This window comes from Amphibalanus amphitrite, unplaced genomic scaffold (assembly GCF_019059575.1).
Source record: "Amphibalanus amphitrite isolate SeventyFive unplaced genomic scaffold, NRLGWU_Aamphi_draft 000068F_arrow, whole genome shotgun sequence".
In the NCBI taxonomy this organism is placed as follows: Eukaryota; Metazoa; Arthropoda; class Thecostraca; order Balanomorpha; family Balanidae; genus Amphibalanus; species Amphibalanus amphitrite.
This window is the reverse complement of record NW_024881564.1, coordinates 1,044,140-1,064,541: the sequence shown is the minus strand read 5'-3', so window position 1 is coordinate 1,064,541 and position 20,402 is coordinate 1,044,140. Positions and strand designations below refer to the sequence as shown.

The 20,402-nt window shown below is 47.7% G+C and overlaps 2 protein-coding genes across 4 annotated transcripts in view; one reads left to right on the top strand and one right to left on the bottom strand.

Moving 5' to 3' along the window:
- Positions 1-242: 242 nt before the first annotated feature.
- The window catches only part of LOC122378906 (pleckstrin homology domain-containing family G member 5-like), an 87,934-nt gene continuing 67,774 nt past the window's right edge, over positions 243-20,402 (bottom strand). For all 3 annotated transcript variants that reach the window (XM_043360547.1, XM_043360548.1, XM_043360549.1), the window contains 3 exons: positions 11,373-11,507; positions 10,934-11,041; positions 243-1,899 (listed from right to left, as the gene is read on the bottom strand). In XM_043360547.1, coding sequence (XP_043216482.1) covers positions 1,759-1,899; positions 10,934-11,041; positions 11,373-11,507 — 384 coding nt within the window. In that variant the 3' untranslated portion in view covers positions 243-1,758. The remainder of the gene's footprint in view (positions 1,900-10,933; positions 11,042-11,372; positions 11,508-20,402) is intronic.
- LOC122378907 lies at positions 16,597-18,997 on the top strand. The gene is made up of 2 exons (XM_043360551.1): positions 16,597-18,011; positions 18,337-18,997. Exons 1-2 carry the CDS (start codon positions 16,652-16,654, stop codon positions 18,342-18,344), a joined length of 1,368 nt encoding a protein of 455 aa, XP_043216486.1. The 5' UTR covers positions 16,597-16,651; the 3' UTR covers positions 18,345-18,997.

The window sequence follows — 20,402 nt, the reverse complement described above, 5'->3', positions numbered from 1 at the left end:
GTCCTGCACGCACGGACATCATTGCATGCACATACACCTGTGTTCACTGACTCGCATTGACTGGAGTGTTATTACACACAGGTGTTTACGTGTTTAAGTGTGTCTGAGTAACGCAGCCACCCCCATCGACCGATCATTGTTTGCTCGCGAGGCAGCCCAGTTGGCCTCCTGCCATCCAGCAGCGAAAGAGCCGAGTCATGCTGAGTGAATCCTCGGGGCGTGAACTAGTCAGACAGTCCAAGTACCAACATGATATAAACATTTATTGACCAGCGATATAGTTGCGACGGACATATAAAAATCTCAGACATTCATCAGTGCGTCAACAAGTCATCCGAAAGCGTCTCATCTCCCCTCAGCATTGCTGTCCGACGACGGCGAACGCCGGCCATCGTTTCACAATGAGAATTATCGGTCCGGCCGGCGGCCTCGCCCTTCCCACCCCTTCCCGCCGCCCGTCCCCTAGCCCCGCCTCTAACCCCCGGAAAATATCAACATGGCGCCCTCCACCGGCCATCAACCTGGCACCCTGCACCATGTGACTGACTAGCTCAATCCGCTCCTGAGAGCAGGTCGACCGTGACCTCAGGTCAAGGTCAACATCGCCCAGTGTCACTCAATATTGGCACACTGCCAGTGTCAGACATGAGTGATGACACGGTAGATAGGGTAGGTAGGCGACATTTATCCCCAGTCATGCGATAAAATTAATCGTCTTTCGACCGTTCAATCGCGTCACATGTATAGTGATTAGAGTATCACAGGCTTAAAATGCAACTATGCTGCGCTAATTTTGAACATTTTTGATGAGCAATCCAATGCCTTTTTGGTTCGTCTCGCAGATCCAAACAAGCTTAGTCAGAAGTCAGAACGCTTTTTAAGTTACATTTCTAAATCAAACTAGATGCATTGGAATTGGAAGAGATTATGCGACAGCTTAAACCCCACGTCTTCCCATGACCCATTTGACTAGCATGGATTTCCACTAATACGCCCGTTTAGGTCCCCACATTCTTTCCACACCTCCGCACATTCATACTGGAAAAATACAGAGTTGCCCGTTCTCCGATGAAGCAGACGACACTGCACACAGCAGCCACACGACGCGGCGCACATCCTGGCAGCAACAGCGAGCGACAGTTTCATCCAACAATCACGGCGTGAAGCAGACTCCCACCACGCTCCTCGCGACACAGGACGCGCACAGACTCGCGGACAGCTCAAGCAGATGACCGCGAGGTCTGGAGCCGCCCACACAATGACTAGGTACACGAGAGCGCGCCTCACTCAGCAAATCTGGTTCTGACGACCACCCGCCTCTGTCGCCCGTTTCTCGGCCCAAAAGGGTGTGCTCATAACATCTCTCCCGCCTCCGAGACAGCGATTGAGAACATCAGTATTGAGGCAACTAATATGTGCGCGCTGAGTGTCAATGGCGAGCAGCGAGCTCCACACTAAAGAGGAAACGACGCAGTTGTTTCAGCTTTACAAGAGATCAAGAAAATGCGACGATACCGTCATGTCAGCTCGTTCGGGTAACTAATTGCACACTTTCCAGTGAGTGAAGGATGTGGAAGATAGTTCCTATTTGTGCTTAAAATACAGCTGCCGAGTTTCTGTCAGAAGATGGTGGAGTTACCGGTGCTGAAGTAAGGAGGGCTCCGCGCGGTGAAGGGAGTCGGTCTCCGCGCGGTGAAGGGAGGTCTCCGCGCGGTGAAGGGAGAAGGTCTCCGCGCGGTCGCTGGTGTGTGGCCGGGGTCAGTGGTGGTGGTGCGCCTGGGGACTGGCTCCTGACGGAGCCCGCAGCCGCGGCTCGGGCGTGGTGGCACGGAACACAGTGTTCTGCAGCGTCCGCTTCCACTTGTCCTGGGCCTCACGCAGCTTGGTGATCCACATCGTCTGTAACAGATGGAAGGAAATCAAGACCGGCGTTAGAACGGGGGGGGGGGGGGAGGTAGACTAGTTGGTACATACATACGAGGAACGAGCCCATGACAGTCGGTAGTTACAGGTACCTACTCAAAGGTAATTTCCGTTGTCTCTCAGAAAGGTTGCCTTCGTCAGTTCTATTCGACCAGCACAGGTTCCATGGTCTCCTTTCAAATGTTTCTCAATCTCAACGCTTTCTGCTGTTGGTTTTATAATTGCCATTTGCCTACGCTATCTGGTCAAGAAAGGAAGTTTGTCGACAAGGTTACCATCTTCGAGATCGTGCGTTATTGTGCTACATGTATTTGAGCTTATAATACTGCTTTTGGAACGTTATGTACGTCTTCCTATGTACATAATGTATACCTAATCATAAATCGAAGGTATGTTCCACGCTTCGAGGCAGACATGTGCATGGATCCGGGATTTGGTCAACTGTCCGAGTGTCTCTTCTCTGACAAAGTAGAAGAGCTAGGGCTATGCTCTCACAGAGTCCCAGCTCCCACTGATTCGCAATTGGGTCAGCTTCCAGATCTGTATTTTCTCATATCCATGCGTATAATGCATTTGGCCGGGTGCATCGCGGTATCAAGAACATTAGGCTATTTAAACTCATTTGATTTTATCGTCACATTTCTCATACGCTTTCCCATGCACTGCAAATCCGGATCGCATCTAAGGAGCTGCAAGATACAAGAGGACGTTTTCGAATTTATGACCCACCGCGTAAGCGAGCACGTCTGACCACCATCCACGAGCCGCATTGTGAAACTACAAATGATCCCGTTAAACATTGGATCATCTTTGCTGAAACATGTATGACTCTAATGCGCTAAAATGTCTCTCCTCGGCACACTTAAAGGATTCTGTCCATGCCACAACGCCTTCTCATGCAGGTATGCATTTGTATAAAGATGACACGTAGTTTGACCTACCCTACTCGTCGACACCAATGTATTTCATTTCCGGCGGCTTTGGGAACATGAAACGCTCACCGAGCCGAAAACTGTTTAAACGGACGGTAAATTGTTTAAGCTCTCCTGTCGCCGTCGAGCGACCGAAGAATGCCCCGCATTTCACTGTCAGACAGGCTCATCCAGCCGCGTCAGGGGCGACCAGCGTGACTCACGTGTAGACTACGAGATACGTTTGACGCCCACATACCACTACCTACCCACGTGCCACTATGTGCCACGGGATACGACCGGCGTACCGGTTGCATTAGCCTCGGCTGACCGGCACCCGCATCCTGCCAGATAAGTTTGGAATTGACGACGGTGCCCGCCCGCTGTGCTGCGACCCCGGTGGCTCAGAACAAATCCAGAAGTACCTAGTTGTCAGAAATGGAGTGAAGGCGTCTAAATGGGTTAAAAGGGTTGTTTTTATTCAATCTAGCACTCGCAATAAGGTGGTAATATTTTTCAGTGTACCTACGTCTTTCCAGTTTCCACAAATAAATAGGCCTTCCACTTTCTCAGCTCACTGTTCTGGTAAGCTGATGAAAGCTTACATGATGCTGGTTTCAGAGCAGAACGATGGCAATATTTGGCACTTGTTATTTATCAATCAACTTAAAAACCTTAGGTCGTTCAACCAAATGTTCGCTGCTGTGCCTAAATTAAGCCGGGTTCAGCAACACTCAACGGCACCTTTTTCACAGCAAGAATTATAGAAGTCCTGCACTGGAAAAGGTCAACGGTGTGGAAAAAATGCCTCAGTCACTTCACCGTTACCCAATAGGCTTAGTCGAATCGCAATTGTGTGATTCCGCTGAACTGAGGACGATTGACGTCGGCTTTCCCGCTCGAGGCTCTATATAAAGCTTCGGTCACTAGGCCGGGTTTGAAACTCTCTAGGTTATTTGTAATTTAACTGTCATTTATGTAATTTGAACGTCATTTACAAACAGCTGCAGAGGTTGCTAGCCTAGCCAATCACACACATTTATGATGCATATAGATTATAGAAGCGTTTAGCAGAAGACGTGTAGAATTAAAGCCAAGAGTCTCGAAATGCGGCAGCGGCTGAACTGGGAATGTTGGATAGCAGCGGTTTAATTTCATTGTTCGACTTCAGTCGCTGATAAGTTGCTATATTTGACGATATTGCAGTTACATGCTGAATTGTTCATGTCATGTAAGATTGTACGCACTACACAGTATACAGCAAGGACATCGGATATGAATCACAACTTACGTACCTGCACCCATAACTTATACCTACGTCTTTTGCCTCAAGTAATATCGAGAGCCTGACATACTCCCGATTCGGATATATTTGATGTCTGCGTGGCATGCGTCAAAGTATAACTGAACGATCGAATAGGTGGACCACAATAGTGCTACATGAATGGCGTCAGCTGCCACCTGCCGCTCATATTCACCTATAAATATGCAACCAGCGCCAAATATATCCTAGCCCTTTCAGCGGCGGGCTCCTACCCAGCCTTATAACGGCAGAGAGAGGTAGATATGTCATATCAGCCGATGGAACTGGGCATTCATGGTGAGCATTGAGATGATGACGCAAATCGGGAGTCGGGAATGACGTCCTGACGTCATGGACTCATCTATTCGCCACCATAGTAGATCTGTGATGAAAGGACGCTTGACCAGCAGCCGGATTCAATTCAGTGCTCAGACCATACCTCCCAGACATGTATGAGTATAAATGGAAAGATATTGTACATGTGAATAGCGCAGTTGACGTGCGTATTCTTTATTTAGAGGCGCAGTAGCACCAATCATAACCGTCGCCCGTAGGTAGGTATTACACCTACACTCTACAGCCGCTAATGTTTTGGGAAGAGGTCATTTGGACCACCAGCCGTTCGGTCCTTGATTGATTGAGCGCAGCAAGAAACGCCGGCGTGTTGTCCGTGACGGGCGCAGGCCGGTAATACTCAACCGTTAAGGTTCTAGGTCATTGGTTGACCTTCCAGGTCAGCTCAAATGACTCAAATGTCGGGAAGATCGGAACTTGCTATAAAACCGGTGAGAAAACTAGATTTGGGGGTATCCTAGGTTGATCTCTATTATGGTGTGCCCCCCCCCCCCCCCCAGTCTGAAAGTAGTTCCCGCGCCCCTGGTCATGAGCGATGAGCGTACGGAACTTAACATTTCCTACGGCACCACTACCCAAGTCTCGGCTATCCAGACGAGTTCCATGCACGTAATTTTTCTTCTGTGGCACTCGCTCCCACGCCGACAAAGTTTCTTTGACAGGTTGGGCGCGGGGCTCGGGTATGATGTGTGGTGTGCTGGAAACATTATCAAAGTGCCTACCGCGAGCCCGTCCCTGATGGTGACGGGGTAGCGAGAGATCCTCCATAAAAGCGCTATAGGACAAACCTACTCGCCATCTACGCAGGATATGCATTAAGCAAAAGAAAGGATATGCATTCTACAGACCCCCTAATCAATCGAAGGATACAGATTTAGCTATGATAAAGGAGATAGAGAGTGGAATTAGTCAAAGGACAATCATTATAGGAGATTTTAATTTGCCAAAACTTATGAGTGCAAATGCAAACTGGGAATCGAGGCTTTTCAGGGAAAACTTTGAAGAGCTTTTTTTGACACAGCATGTTGTTCAGCCAACTAGAAATAATGAAATACTTGACCTAATTTTGACTAACGGCGAAAACCTTATCAGAGACGTGAATTCAGGCGAAAGCATTGGAAATAGTGATCATGTGCTTATCAGATTCAGCATACAGGGTCAAGTACAGAAAAGAAAGGTTACATTACCGATCATGCCCAATTTTGCCAGAGGAGATTATGATGGAATCAGGGCATTCTTTCAAACCATTAAATGGAGAACTTTGTTAGAAGGCAGAAACGTTCACGGAATGTGGGAGCTTTTCAAGAAAACACTCACTGAGGCTCAAAATCAGTTTATTCCTATGAAAAAGCAGCGTGAAGGGAAGTCCGCAACACCTATTTGGTTTAATAGCCTGGTACGGCAACATTTCAGTGAAAAGAAGGGTGCGTTTCGCAAAATGAAAACCAACCCATCACAAGAAAATAAGGCTAGTTATATTTCAGCCAGAAGGAGACTTAAAAGGAGTATAAGAAAAGCAAAAAGAGCATCAGAGATAAATCTAGCCAATGAGTGTGGAGGTGATTTGAAAAAGTTCTTCGGTTTTTATAAATTTAATAAACATGATTCAAGGATTGGACGACCAATAGAAAGTCAGCATCAGGTTTATCATGACGATGCCGACAAGGTTAAGATATTCAATGGCCAGTTTTCGAGCGTTTTTACTGATGAGTGCCTCAGGCAGTTTCCTATAAATGTACCTAAATCGACAACACACCCTAAACTTACAACTATTTACCTGTCTGAGGATGACATAACTAAAACTTTGTGTAATCTTAAGACTTAAAGCAAATAAGACAAGTGGTCCAGATAATATTAGCACTAGGGTCTTAAAAGAAGGAGCAAGAGAATTATCTGTTCCACTTTACATTATCTTTAAAGAGTCATTAGAATCAGGTGAAATTCCTGATGATTGGAAGTGTGCGAATGTCATTCCAATCTTCAAAGGTGGAAACAAAACTGTAGTGAGCAATTATAGACCAGTAAGTTTAAGTTCGGTTGTGTGTAAAGTGCTAGAAAGAATCATAAAACGTCAAATAGTTGCTCATTTTGAGGAACACGAGATTTTACTTCCATCTCAACATGGTTTTTGTAGTGGACGCTCCTGTTTGACAAACTTATTAGATTTCCTTGAATATTCGACAGACCTTTTGGACAGGAGTAACAGTGTATCAGTAATTTATTTGGACTTCAGCAAGGCATTCGATAAAGTTCCACACAAAAGACTCTTGATCACATTAGAGCGTCATGGTTTAGACGGTCCTCTTCTCAAATGGATAGGGGCCTGGCTAGTAGGTCGCAGGCAGCGAGTCATTCTAAATGGCCATCAAGCTGACTGGAAAGCTGTCAAGAGTGGTGTGCCTCAGGGAACTGTTTTAGCACCATTGCTTTTCATTATTTTTGTAGATCTTATAGACTCTGACTTAACAAGTAACATATGGAAATTCGCGGATGATATCAAGATAGCTAAAAATATTACTTCAGATGACGATAGAAGAGCACTACAGGCAGACTTAGATGCTCTTTTAGAATGGAGCAAGGAATGGCAGATGGAATTTAATGCTGATAAATGCAAAGTTCTTCATCTGGGAGTAAAAAGTAACGATACATATTATTTGAATGGAACTAAGTTGGCAATTGTGAGGGAAGAAAAGGACTTGGGTGTTTTGGTGACAAATGATCTGAAGTTCAGTGGCCATTATGTGCAAGCTCGAAAAAAGGCTTTAAAAATGTTGGGGGTTATAAATAAAAATGTATCATATAAAAGTAAAGAAGTGATGAAAAGACTCTATTGTTCATTAGTTCGGCCTCATCTTGAATACTGTGCACAAGCATGCCACTCGTCTCTAAAAAAGGATATAAAACTTTTGGAGCGTGTGCAGAGGAGGGCAACAAAGATGGTTCGTGGGCTGGGTGAAATGAGCTACAGAGAACGCCTGGCTTCCTTAAATATGTTTTCACTTCATTACCGCAGGATAAGAGGGGATTTGATTGAACTTTTTAAAATATACAAAGGGATTGATAAGTTAGATTTTGGGAAGATGTTTACACTCAATGCAAATTCCACGAGAGGAAATGGGTGCAAACTAGTAAAGAAATTTTCCAGAACCAAGTTAAGACAGTCCTTTTTTACCAGTAGGGTCATAGAAGCTTGGAACGGTTTACCTCCTAGAGTTATCAATAGTTCCTCCTTAACCCTCGCCCATGTAGGGGGGGGGGTTGGTGCAACCCCCCCCCTGAGGTTTTTCGGAAATAGTGCAAAAACGGCGGCGCGCAGCGCCGCCAAATTTTGGGTACCTTATGGGGCAAACCTTGCGCATCTTTTTATAAAAAAAATTTGACCGGGTCATGTCAGGTCACGGAGTTATGACGTCACAAAGGGAACAGCCTCCGGCCGGATTTTCACAAACTGAGTGCCAACGCCCGAGGTTTCCTGCCGGTGGTACGGACATCGGTTGATGGATCGTGATGAAACTTCCCATGCATGTTGGGGCAAGTATTGGCTATCATATGGTATAAGAAACTTGACCGGGTCAGGTCAGGTCACGGAGCTATGACGTCACAAGAGGAACAGCGTCCGGTACTATTTTTGAAAAGCGCCCGAACCACTATTTTGCTAATTCTTGTCACCTCAATGGGAATATGCAGCAATATTAGCTTCTATAGGGAGCAAATGGACCTTCCAAATCCAAAAATACAATCAGATTTCAAAAATTTAAATTTTGATTTTTCGAATTTCTGCCGCCGACTGTGACCTTGCCGACTTCCGGCGCTCCCAACGCGCCATTTTTAGAGCTAGGGAAACGAAATACATACCAAACGATAGAGAATTGATCAAGGAACACGATAGTGAAGGTTTCAAGTCGATATCTCCCACCGTTTTGCCGCAATCGCCGCGGAAAGTTGAAAAAAGTCTATTTTTCCGAAAATTTGACCTTTGACCGGTCAAAAGTAGGTCAAATGTTGACCTAGGACCAAAAAATATACCACCAATCGCGAGATCTCGGTGAGAGCAATCCGTTGGTCTTTTCCGCTAAGCTCTACGACGCTCCGTTTTCAAACGCCAAGGGGGGGTCGCACCAACCCCCCCCCCTGCATGGGCGAAGGTGGCAGATCGCCGTTTACGGGCGAGGGTTAAGTAATTTTAAAAATGAGTTAGACTTGTATTATAAACAGCGTGGGCTAGTGTTCGATGAAATGGTGTAATTGTACCGTGTTTTACATACAGTGTTTGTTCATCTACCTGTAACCTCGTTGGGCCCAAGTGGCCTGCTGTTACATGGAATACATGTTATGTTATGTTATGTTAAAGATATCAATATTTTAATTATCAAAAATACAATTTTTGCTGGTGGTTTGAAAATGTGTTTTACTTGTCAGAAGTTGTTTCTATAATTTTTTAAACACTATCTCATAGGCGGTGGTGGACGACATTCTACCCATCACCAACCATTGTAGCCTCACAGTTTTCTTATTGTGTCGCTTTAGCCTTTAACTCGCGCCCAAGTGTGTGGGGTGTTTGAACACCCCCCATCCGGTTTTTCGCAGATATCTCAAAAACGGCGGCGCTCCGCAACGCCGTTTTTGGTACACCTTATCATACATCAATTCTACACATGTTGTGAAAATATCAGACCAAGGTCATTCAAGGTCAGGTAACCAGGTCACTTGAAGTGGCCTCACCTCATAAAAAGTTACAATGTCTGCCATAGCTACACCGAGTGACCGATCACTTTGAAACTTTCAGCGATTGATGAGGGTAACAGTGTCTATAAAATGTATATCTCGGAATTTTGATATCGGTGACCTAAGGTCAGGTCAATTTTGCGGCCTCTCCATTATAAGTCAATGGGAGAAAATTGAAAAGCGTCTGTTTTGCACGAACGCTATTCTAGACACTCTCAAACATCGAGATGTAGGTAAAATTGACACACTGAACCGGAAAATGGCAACTGTGACCCCTCGTTATGTCCCCGAGGTCATCTCAGGTCACGAACAGAATCTAACAGTTTTTCGCTAATAACTTCTGATAGAGGCGTGCTAGAGCGCTGAAAACGCCTTAGATGTGTTCGGCTCGACGTTGCGGATCGACTGATATGCAACATGACCTTTTCCGGTCAGGTCATGACCTTGACCTGAGGTCAAATTTTCAAGTTGACCTTTCAAGGTCAACTTATAGTTCATTCGACGCGTCTCGACGAGAGGAACACGATGCTGGCAAAAGTAATGCCATGGCTCTTTGGAGTCAAAAGTTATCGCCGAAAACCCGATTTTCGTAAAAACGGCTATTTTTGGAGTTTTTGCCCTCTGGAGGCTAAACCGTTGACCTGAGGTCAAATCTGAGGACATCACTCAGAAAGGTCTATAAAAGGGCTATCGAATGCGCTTTTCCGCGGCGCTGTAACTCTATCGGTTCCCGAGATAGCCGTTGGCAGTTTCCAAAATGTTGAAATAGTCAACATTTTACCTTTGGTGACCTCTGGTGACCTGACCTTTGACCTGACACAAAAAATGACCGAAGTGTTTTCGTCCTTATTTTTGACGTTCTTTCGATTGCCGCTTATTCCGTGTCGCTACGTGGCCCAGGAGCCGAGTTAGAAAGGGGGTGTTCAAACACCCCCCACACACACCAGGTCGTGGAAAATCCAGACTGACACTGGGGCGCGGGTTAAATCACAAAATCAAAGGTGAACTTTATCCTGCAAAGAGCTGAAGCCTGGGCGTCGATTATATGATTTCTCGCTGACTTTTACAAGTAGCGTTCCGAGCATCAGTATTACGGAGGAAAATCCCCATCGCAATGGCAGGTCACCGAGCTCACTGAACTGTACGGTTGCTAAGCTGGCCACTGTGACCAGGGCGATGCCGATATTGAATTTCTGCTGATGACATTTTCAAGTGTTTCAAGTTCACTGACTGAACCGAGGCACGAGCGAATGGTCGTTTGACACCAGGAAGAGTACATCTTTACTCTTGGCAACAATGCAGCAGCGTTTATAACCGAAGGATGCTTTACCGACCATAAGCTTGTAAACCTCATTCACATGATCAATACTGCGACATTTTCTGCCGATTCGTCACTCTATAGCACGCACCTACAAAAATAAAGAGACAAAAATAAAAAAGAGAGTGTGCCATCCCGTACAGTGTTACTCCTAATTAAGATGGGACGAGCAATTAAGATCAACTTCTTTTTAGAACATATACCCAGTCTGATGCCTGATTTGAATTCTTTCTAGGTTACATCATTATCCTTCCAGGAGAACGCCAAATAAAGAGACGATACAAATGTTTACCTATGAAAAAGCAGATATTGGTGCAAAAATTCGTTTACGGCGCAAAGTGCAGCTAAAAAGCAAATCCACATATACAATGTCATTTTCTATAAACCGTATATACTTACCTTGACCTGTTCTGACTGCGCGAGAAGCGTGTAGACGGCCGCAATCTGCTGAAACCTGTTGAGGTGTACCACGACAAAGGCTCCCTCCAGGCGACTGGCAACCGCATCCTGCACAAAAAGCAGACGAGTCAGACTGAGACAACTGTCCGAAAAACGCCCCAGAGCAGGCAGCATGGGGAAGCACCGCAGCGGAGAGTCAAGACCAACATGTGATAGGGCACCATAGTAAGTATTTGACGTCACACAATTACGCGTTGAACCCCTCAAGAAAACGGTCGTCATCCACAAAAGACATCGCACTATGCCGGAGAATGCGACAGCCCCCGTCATCGATGTTTCAGCGTACTCTAGCCTTTTGTATAATATTGTAAGCATTATCATGCGACCTACAACGCTATTGAGATCCTCATATGACCTACAACGCTGTTGAAATCCTCACCTGGCCGCCGATGTTGTGCAGGAAGAACCTGTCCAGCGACAGCGGCTGCTTGTGGACCACGTACCGGACGGCTGCCTCGTGATGCAGCAGTCCTCGGGAGTGGTGGCTGCTCCACCCCTCGGTGATGGACGACTTCTGTCGGGCACACGACAAACAGGGTCAGTGGAGGGGTGAGTGAGAGGTCAACTGGTGGGGGAAAGGTCACACAAGGGATGGAGGAAGACAGGCTCACGTATACTTCAAGAATATTTTCGCTTCTTCGTCATTCCTACGAAATCAGTGAAACAATGCCAGATGGATAAACTAAAACAGCCAAAAATAACTATTGCAGATGCCTTTATAAATTGCGTTCGCATCTGGTAACGAAATTCGAGACTTCAAAGGCAAGTCAAAAAACATAAATACGCGACAGAGACATAAAAAGCGCTTTTTGCGTCAACGTTTCTACAATAGTCATCACGCACACATTTTTTTACTTTGAGAAATTTCTCTCTATCATCGTTACTATCAAACTCCTGAACAAAACTAGTAAGAGAGGTAGATACTTGGGACAGTGGTTTCATTTTGGCCCGCATGAAGCACCGTTTTCTACAAACCGTTTTGACATTAGCCTCTGACCTTTCGCCCACTCTAAAGCAATTTGCCAAGAGAATGGCGTTGTAGGTCGCTGGTCGTTGTGGACAAATCGAATCCAAATTAGTCTGACATTGGAGTGGTACCCGCATGTCGTTTAAATGGAGGCCGTATTCTCACTTGGAGGCATGCGTTACGCTTTCACACCGCATTAAACCTCATTCATAGCGTAGCATTGTCTGTAAGTGCTTTCTGTTCCGCAGCGCATTTGGCCTTCATTCAACCTGTCTTCTCACTGAAAATGATGCATTGTGGCATTCGTAACCATCTGTTGGCAATTGACGGCGCCACAGGCACGATTGTGGCGCGCCCGACAAACAAGAGCATTGATCTGAACCGTCTGAGCGACCATCCGACGGACAAATTGGGGGCCAGACTCGGAAATTCACAGTTTACATGTGTCTCGACGCACCACGGACTACAAATCGCCAACATGGCTTCAGCAAGCAGCATAAAACGCGTGCTGTTTGGGATGTGGCATTTGTTGAGACCATTCAGGCTGATCTCGTCACGCATTAGATCGATATGAATTTTGTTAAGCTTGAATTCACCATTTGACTTGTTTATAGCGGTGTGATATTCGAATTAAATAGGTAAACGGGGCTTCTTGGTGCTTTGATTTAGTGCTGATTGTCTAATGCGCTCAGGTTCAGCCCTCCGTAAAGCACCAGCATTTGACCTATTCCTTTCCTGCCTCGGCTTGCGCCTATCACTCCGGGGTAGCTCGTGCCTGGGCACTGTCTGTCGTCCGGCGGCTGTCGGCTCACCCCCGCTGCGCCTCTGTTGTGCGAGAGGGTTTGCGTGTTGCTGTCATTCACACCTGCATCCACCCAACACAGATGCTCGTGCGATCGATCAGTCGTAATTAATTACATTTTATATATCATCGACGAACAGCGTTCTAAAGTAGGCTAACTTGCTATAAACGATATCGGAAAGTTTGACGAAGTTAGGCAGCGCTGGGAGTGTCGGTGCAACGCAGGGAAAAGTGAACATGAACCAGTAATTGCAGCGTGAGTCATTTGTGAAAAGGCCACCAATTTGTAGTAAGAACTCACACCATGATTAGACGAAGCTGTTATGATTCTTATGCACGACCGAGAGTAAGGATAGGCAAGCACTCAAAGTCGCTTGTTTCACTTGTATCTTTCACTAGTTGCTGTAGGTATGTACTCGAAGGCCCATCAATGGCGCCTTCCTTCACCTGATTCTAATGTGCAACTATATGAGATAGACGCAATATTGCATTTCACAGACATTTTTGTTTCCTGTAAAAAAAAGTCATTTGCCACGAGACAGGCGAATAGAACACGATATCTTATTCAGACTTTTGAATAAGGCGTGTTTTTTTTTTTAGTTCCAATAACCGTAGTGAATGACAGCAAGCCGATAAAACGAATGGGTTTCAGTTTACATAAGCTGGTTTGAATCACCTTGGATTCAATCAAAATAAATGGCGTCGGTCTGCAATGTGTTTGAACTAAAATAATATTCAGCCAGTAAAACAAATGATATTCCGGCTTATTTCATTAAACACAAGCTGTGACACGAGGAAGCTGCTTGATAGTATCTGTGACAACAAATAAGCATTTTTATCCGTCGCTATTTTTGCGAGTTTTGGACACTTTTCGAGCAGCCATGACTATTACAACGAAGAACATATTTTCATTATTGCACGTAACTACTACTAGCGCAATATTGCATTCTTTTTCATCACATCCAACAAGTCAACATTTTCCGCCGATGTTTTTGAAACTCGAGGCGAGGGCCGCACGTGGCAAACGTGATAACTATGTCACAGGGAATTGTCAACAGCGTATTCAGCAGTCATTTCAGCTTTGTTCGAAATGTTGCCCAGCTCCAGGCTGAAATATCACAGACGTGTCGAGCCTCGAGGGCTCCGTTGGCGTCTCCCGTAGCAATGAAAGTTTGGTAAGGTGTGGGAGGTAAGATACAGCTGCCAGGCACGAAAATGCTGAGATATTAATAGGCTCCTTTCAATGTAACTAAACTAAATGCAATGTGTAGTTCAAGTTCCAACATTTTAGCAAGCAGCGAGAAGACCTGACTTTTAAACGTTGCAGACCTGTTGGACTTCAAAAAAAAATGAAACAATACAATTGCATAGCATAATAGTACAATAACGTGACTTTGGAGGGCGATATGAGTTTTGAACGGCCCGACACTATTATCAGAAGCCCGACATGATGCTGAGCGGCCCGAGCGTAGCGAGGGACGCTAAGTATCATGAAGGGCTTCTGATAATGGTGAAGGGCCGTTCAAAACTCATATCGCCCGACAAAAGTCACGTTATTTGTATTATTGTCACTTATCTAGTTCATAATTAACCATTTTCTCAATAGCTTGCTGTAGTCGCTGTAGTCAAATCTTCTGGAGGTCGGTCAGCAAGTTCGTAGTGCGCGAGAATGTAAAATATACTGTTATTGTTAAGCACGTGACTTTTCGGGAATTTAGGGCGAGCACTCACCACTAGAGTATATAAGGCAGGTCAGAGCGAACGGTGCATCATTTTCGGTTTAGCTTCTGAGGTAATAATAGCTCTGTCTCCTTTGCGCGTGGAAACGCCAGATGGATAGCGAAATAACGGAGCGTGAATTAATAGAGCTGGAAAGAAGTGTTGTACCTGACAACACATCGAAGGCCACTCAGTATGGGATGAAGAAATTTAATGAATGGCTTGCATTGAGAGACCGTGCATGCGATTTTGGAACAGTTACTCATGAAGAACTGTGTAGTTTACTAAGAAGGTTCTACGCTGAAGTGAAGGCGAAGAAAGCGGGGGAAACTCTAACGCCCAGTACACTGACCTGCATTCGTGCGGCCATCCATCGCTGCCTGACCAGCGCTCCACATAGCAGACCGATCAACATCATAACCGATAGAGAGTTTATTGCAGCAAACAACATTTTTGACGCTCGCTGCAAACTGTACGTAAAGGCAGGCAACCCCAAGCCTCAGCATAAGGCTGCTATCACAGAGGACGATATGAAGCGCTTGGGTGACTACCTCTCGGATTTCGCGTCAAATCCAACCATCCTCCTGCAGGCTACATGGTTCTATCTCTGCTTTTTCTTCGGGAGAAGAGGTCGAGAAGGTTGGGCTCAGATGAGGAAAGATCATTTCGTCGTCAGAGAAGACCCAGACGGAAAGGAATATGTCACTATTTCGAAAACTGAAGCAACAAAAAACCATCAGGGTGGAAGCAAGCAGGGAGATGTAGACTTTTCTGATCAGAGGATGTACGGGCCTGGTGTAGAAGTTTTCAAGATGTACCAGCAAAAGATCAATCATGATAGTGATAGGCTGTTCCAAACACCAAAGAGAGCATGGACGCAAGATGAATGTTGGTTCAGAAACGAAGCAATGGGGAAGAACAGCCTGTCAACAATCATGCAGAGGATAGCTGATAGCGCTAAGCTATCACAACGCTATACATGTCATAGCGTTCGTGCCACCACCGTCACGACATTGCATCAAGCTGGAGTGGCAGCTGAAGATATCGTTAAGGTAACAAAACACAAAAGGACCGCAAGCCTTTCACATTACATTGACGACATGACAGTTCCTCAAAAAAGGCGTTGCTCTGAGATATTGGCACAAACGATGACTAGGCAATCCGACACAGCCGCAAGTGTAGTCCCAGGGTGCAGCGCCACGGTGATACAGAACGGAGGGCCTGCTACCTCACGACGGTTGTGCGAAGAAAAGCCCAACTTTAATCTGACCATCGGTGGGATGGAAGTGGATGACTGGTTGAACATGAACGAACAGGAACATCGGGTGCCTGACCCATCGGAAGTACGTCAAAGCCAGCAACTGGTAACGGCGAGAACAGCTCTGTCGTCACTGCTCCCGAATGCAACGTTCAACGGGTCTTGCGTTATCAATGTGAACTTTCACGCGTAATACGCGGCGTAAGGATAGGTACGCCGTACGATTACATAGCTAAAACGCATCAAATGTGCAATCGGTCGTGCATCGGTCTATGACAAGTATTGTAAATAAAATATAAATCAACAACTGTTTGTACAGAACCGCCTACTTCTTTCAGTTGCAATAACCGCAATTTTCATTAAAATAATTTGTGGTATTCCTATGAGAATATATATTTGAACATATTTGAGCTGTCGGGCGCTAATGACCTGTCGGGCGGATAATGACCATTATTGGCCCGACAGCTTTAATTTTGAGGGCAATACAGAGTTTGAGCCGCCCTCCTAAATGACGGTAATCGCCTAGTGATCGGCCCGTGCAAGTGACAATAATGTTTCATAATGCATCTTGATGGCTTTGCTCCGATAAATCAAACATACAGCTCATGTAATCAATATAAATTATACACATTTTTATTATAATTGAAACTCGTATGGCAGCTTGTCGCAGTTAAAGCATCGAGATCATTGTCCTAAGTGTCCAGTGACATCTGAGATACCTGAAGCTAATCAATCCTTACGCGGCGTAAGGATAGGTACGCCGTACGATTACATAGTGTAGCGCGTAGTGCGCTTACGTCATGTGACTACCTCGCCCGGTCGCCACTAGAGGCGCTTGTGTTGGAATACACTCAGTTGACCGCTACATCTGGTGGCAGCGGGTGGGCCGCTCCGCAGTCTGAGCCCCACACCATGGATGGTGAAAGTGATACGAGAGTGCAAGTGCTTGTACCGCCGCAGCCTAAAACCGAACAGTGCACGATCACCGATTACATCGACTACTTTGAGGCTGTGGCGACGGCCAACGCGTGGGACGATACTGTGAAAGCCAGGATTTTTCCTGCGCTGCTCGGTATGGGCAATACTGTGCTGACAGACTGCCCGGAGGCTGACAAAAAGAGCTTTGCCAAAATCAAAACGTATCTCACTAAAGTTGGAGAGCCGTACCGTGATGCGTTTATGCTCGATTTGTTTCGTGTTCGAATGGCTGACCTTGAACCGGTCGAGAAGTACCGTGACCGTGTGGTGACTTTAGTTGAACAAGTTTACCCGCGGTTTGCAGCGAGCAATAAGGCAGCTCTTGCTCGTGATTTTTTTGTCTGTGGACTGCCAGATCCTATGAGGGCAGCAGTGTTGAACTCTGGCTCCTGCCGTAAGCTGGAAGAGGCTGTCAACTCAGCGCTGATGTGCTTCAGCCTCAGCGGCCGGCTCGGGTCGCGCGGCTCTGGAGGCGCTGCCGGTGGTGATCACGTGACCTGGCGCACGGTGCGTTCGCCGGCCGCTCCGAGGGGAGGAGTGAGGAGCGGCGACCCGGCGCGGTCTGGCCCGAGGGCGGTATGCTGGCGCTGCGGTATTGCTGGTCATGTGCGTGCACAGTGCCGCGCTCCCGGCGACGGACTGGCTGGTAGACGGATGGAGGGCATCGCGGTTTCACCCGTCTCCGATGATGGCCGTGTCTACGTCGACATCGACATCGATGGCTGTCCGATGCAGCTTCTGGCAGATAGCGGTGCCACCGTCAGCTGTCTGCCCACTTCTTTCCGGCCCAACTCCATGGCTAAAGACGACTATGTTATCGCTGCCAATGGGTCGAGAATGCCTGTGTATGGTCTGCTGAACTGCTCTGTCTCGCTCAGTGGCGCTACGCTGATGCACGACTTCATCATCACCGACGTGCAGCGCGGCGTGGTGGGGGCAGACCTTCTGCAGAAGTTCGGCGCGTCCATCGACTTCGACCGTGGAGCTGTGCTTGTCGGTGTGAATCGACACCCAGCTGGCGCGGCCGACAGTGTGACGTCACCTGGCTCCGGTGGCGCCTGCGTCGGAGGGACGGTCGTCGCGCCGGTGGCGCCATCTCTGGGCTACGTTGAGACTGCTCAGAGTGGGGCGCCGCCTGCGCCTCCCTCCGCTCCGGTGGCGCCATCTGCGACTCCCTCCGCTCCGGTGGCGCCATCTGCGAGACACAGCGTGAAGGAAGATACTGCCGCCGGTGAGGCGCCGCTGCTGGACTGGGAGGAGGGATGCTTCCACGAGGTCGGGATGCTGGCTACCGGTGAGGACTTACTGAGCGAGTGTGACTTTGATGATAGCAGCGATGCTTCGTGTAACGGACTTGAAAAGCTTAAGAGCCAGTTTGCGGACGTGTTCAATGGTCTCGGGCGCACCAGTTTGATAGAGCATAAGATAGAAACAACATGTGACCAGCCGATAGTGTGTCGCCCTCATAAACTGCCAGCGGCCTATATGTCTCGAGCTCAAAGTGCAATCGATCAAATGCTTCGTGATGGGGTGCTAGAACAAAGTGACAGTGACTACATGAACCCCGTGGTGCTTGTTAAAAAGAAAAGCGGCGACATACGTGTCTGTATTGATTTCAGGAAACTGAATGAGGTGACGGTGAAAGATCGTCAGCCTGTGCCGCTGGTGTCAGACGTCATCGGGAAGCTGGCGGAGTCGACAGTGTTCTCAGTGCTCGATGCTCGCTCGGGATACTATCAGATCCCTCTCAGGGAACAGGACAGAAAGAAGACGGCCTTCCAGTTTAATGGCCAGCTACTGCAATTTCGTACAATGCCGTTCGGTCTCTGCAACGGTCCCAGTACGTTCAACCGTCTGGTGCAGAGGCTGACACAAGATCTGCCATGTGTGGCAGCGTATTTCGATGACTGGTGCATCCACAGCCGGGACGAGTCGTCACATTTGGAGGATCTGCGCTCTGTCTTGCAGAGACTACGAGAAGCTGGACTGACGCTGAACGGCGAGAAGTGCCGGTTTCTGCTGACATCCCTGGAGTCGTTCCTTGGCTTCAGCATCGAGGGTGGTATGATTCGACCGACGAAGGAGCACATCAGAGCTGTTGAGGCGATACCGCGGCCTGGCGATCAGACAGCTCTCAGGAAGTTCCTGGGCCTGTGCGGCTTCTATAGGTCGCACATCGCGGAATTCAGCTTGATTGCGAGGCCGTTGCACGATCTTTTGCAGAAGGGGAAGTCATTCCTCTGGGATGGCGCGCACGAGACAGCGTTTTGTCGGCTGAAGGCCCTGCTGGCTGAACGTCCGGCTCTGAAGATTCCTACGGAATCGTCACAGCTATCAATGCGGACCGACGCCAGCGAGAATGGCTTCGGCTGCGTACTAGAGGCAGACGGCCAGCCTGTGGAGTTCAGCAGCAGAGCATTCAACAAGTCACAGCGACACTACTCCGTAATAGAAAAAGAAGCATGCGCGATTGTACACGCTTTGAAGAGATGGCGTCACCTGCTGGTGGGACGGCCGGTATGTCTGTTCACGGATCACAAGCCTCTTCAGTGGTTGCGCTCCAAGAAGGATCTGACTGGTCGGCTGGGTCGCTGGGCGCTACTACTGGAGGAGTTCGACATCAGCATTCATCACGTCGCAGGATCTGAACATGTCGTCCCGGACGTGCTCAGCCGGTCGTTCCCGGAGCAGCCGCAGTGTGTCGCTAGTGTCGCTGACTGGCGCTCTGAGCTGGCGACTGATGACGGCGTGCGCCAGCTGCAGGACAGGAAGCCGGACGAGTTCCGAGTGAACGGGCGTGGTGCGCTCTGCCATGTGCATCCGGTCTTCGGAGAACAGCTGGTGGTACCGCGGTCCCAACGCGACGGCATCATCAAGTTGCTTCATGATGACCCATTGGCGGGTCACGCCGGATCCAAGAAGACCGTTCGGCGTGTACAGGAGCGTTATTTTTGGCCGGGAATGACCAGGGATATAAAACAACATGTAAAAGGATGTATCGTGTGCTGCACTGTGAAAGATAACCCTGTTCCGACGGCGCCATTGACACCGGTAGACACGTCTGCCCTGAACGTGTGGGAAAAAGTCTCTGTAGACATTGTTGGCCCGATCTTACCGGTGACAGAGAGCGGTGCTAGATTTATCGTGGTTTGTCAGGACTATTTTTCGAAGTGGCCCGAGATGACAGCCCTACCGTCGACTGAGACGGAGGTCATTCAGAGCTGGCTGTTTGATCATGTTTTCTGTCGTCATGGGTTTCCGTCTGAGATAGTAACTGACCAGGGGACGCAATGGATGAGTGCTTCGTTTAAACAGTTTTGTGAAAAACTAGGCATTAAGCATAGGACGACTTCTCCGTATCACCCACAGTCTGACATGGTCGAGCGTTGTAACAGAACACTGCTCAATATGATACGGTCGTATGTGGGAGAACACAAGGCGAGCTGGGATCAGAACTTACAGTCGTTGGCCTTTGCTTACCGGACCGCCGTGTGTGAGACAACTCAGTCAACGCCGTTCGAGTTGCTGTTTTGTAGACGCGCGCAGTTGCCGATTGACACGCTCCACTCGAGTATGCGCGAGGTGACGAGCTCGGGTCTCATGGCTCGGCTGTCTGATGTGAGGGCTACGGCTCGTGATGTGTCGAAGCGAGCAGCGGCGAAACGAGCAGACGGGTACAATTCGG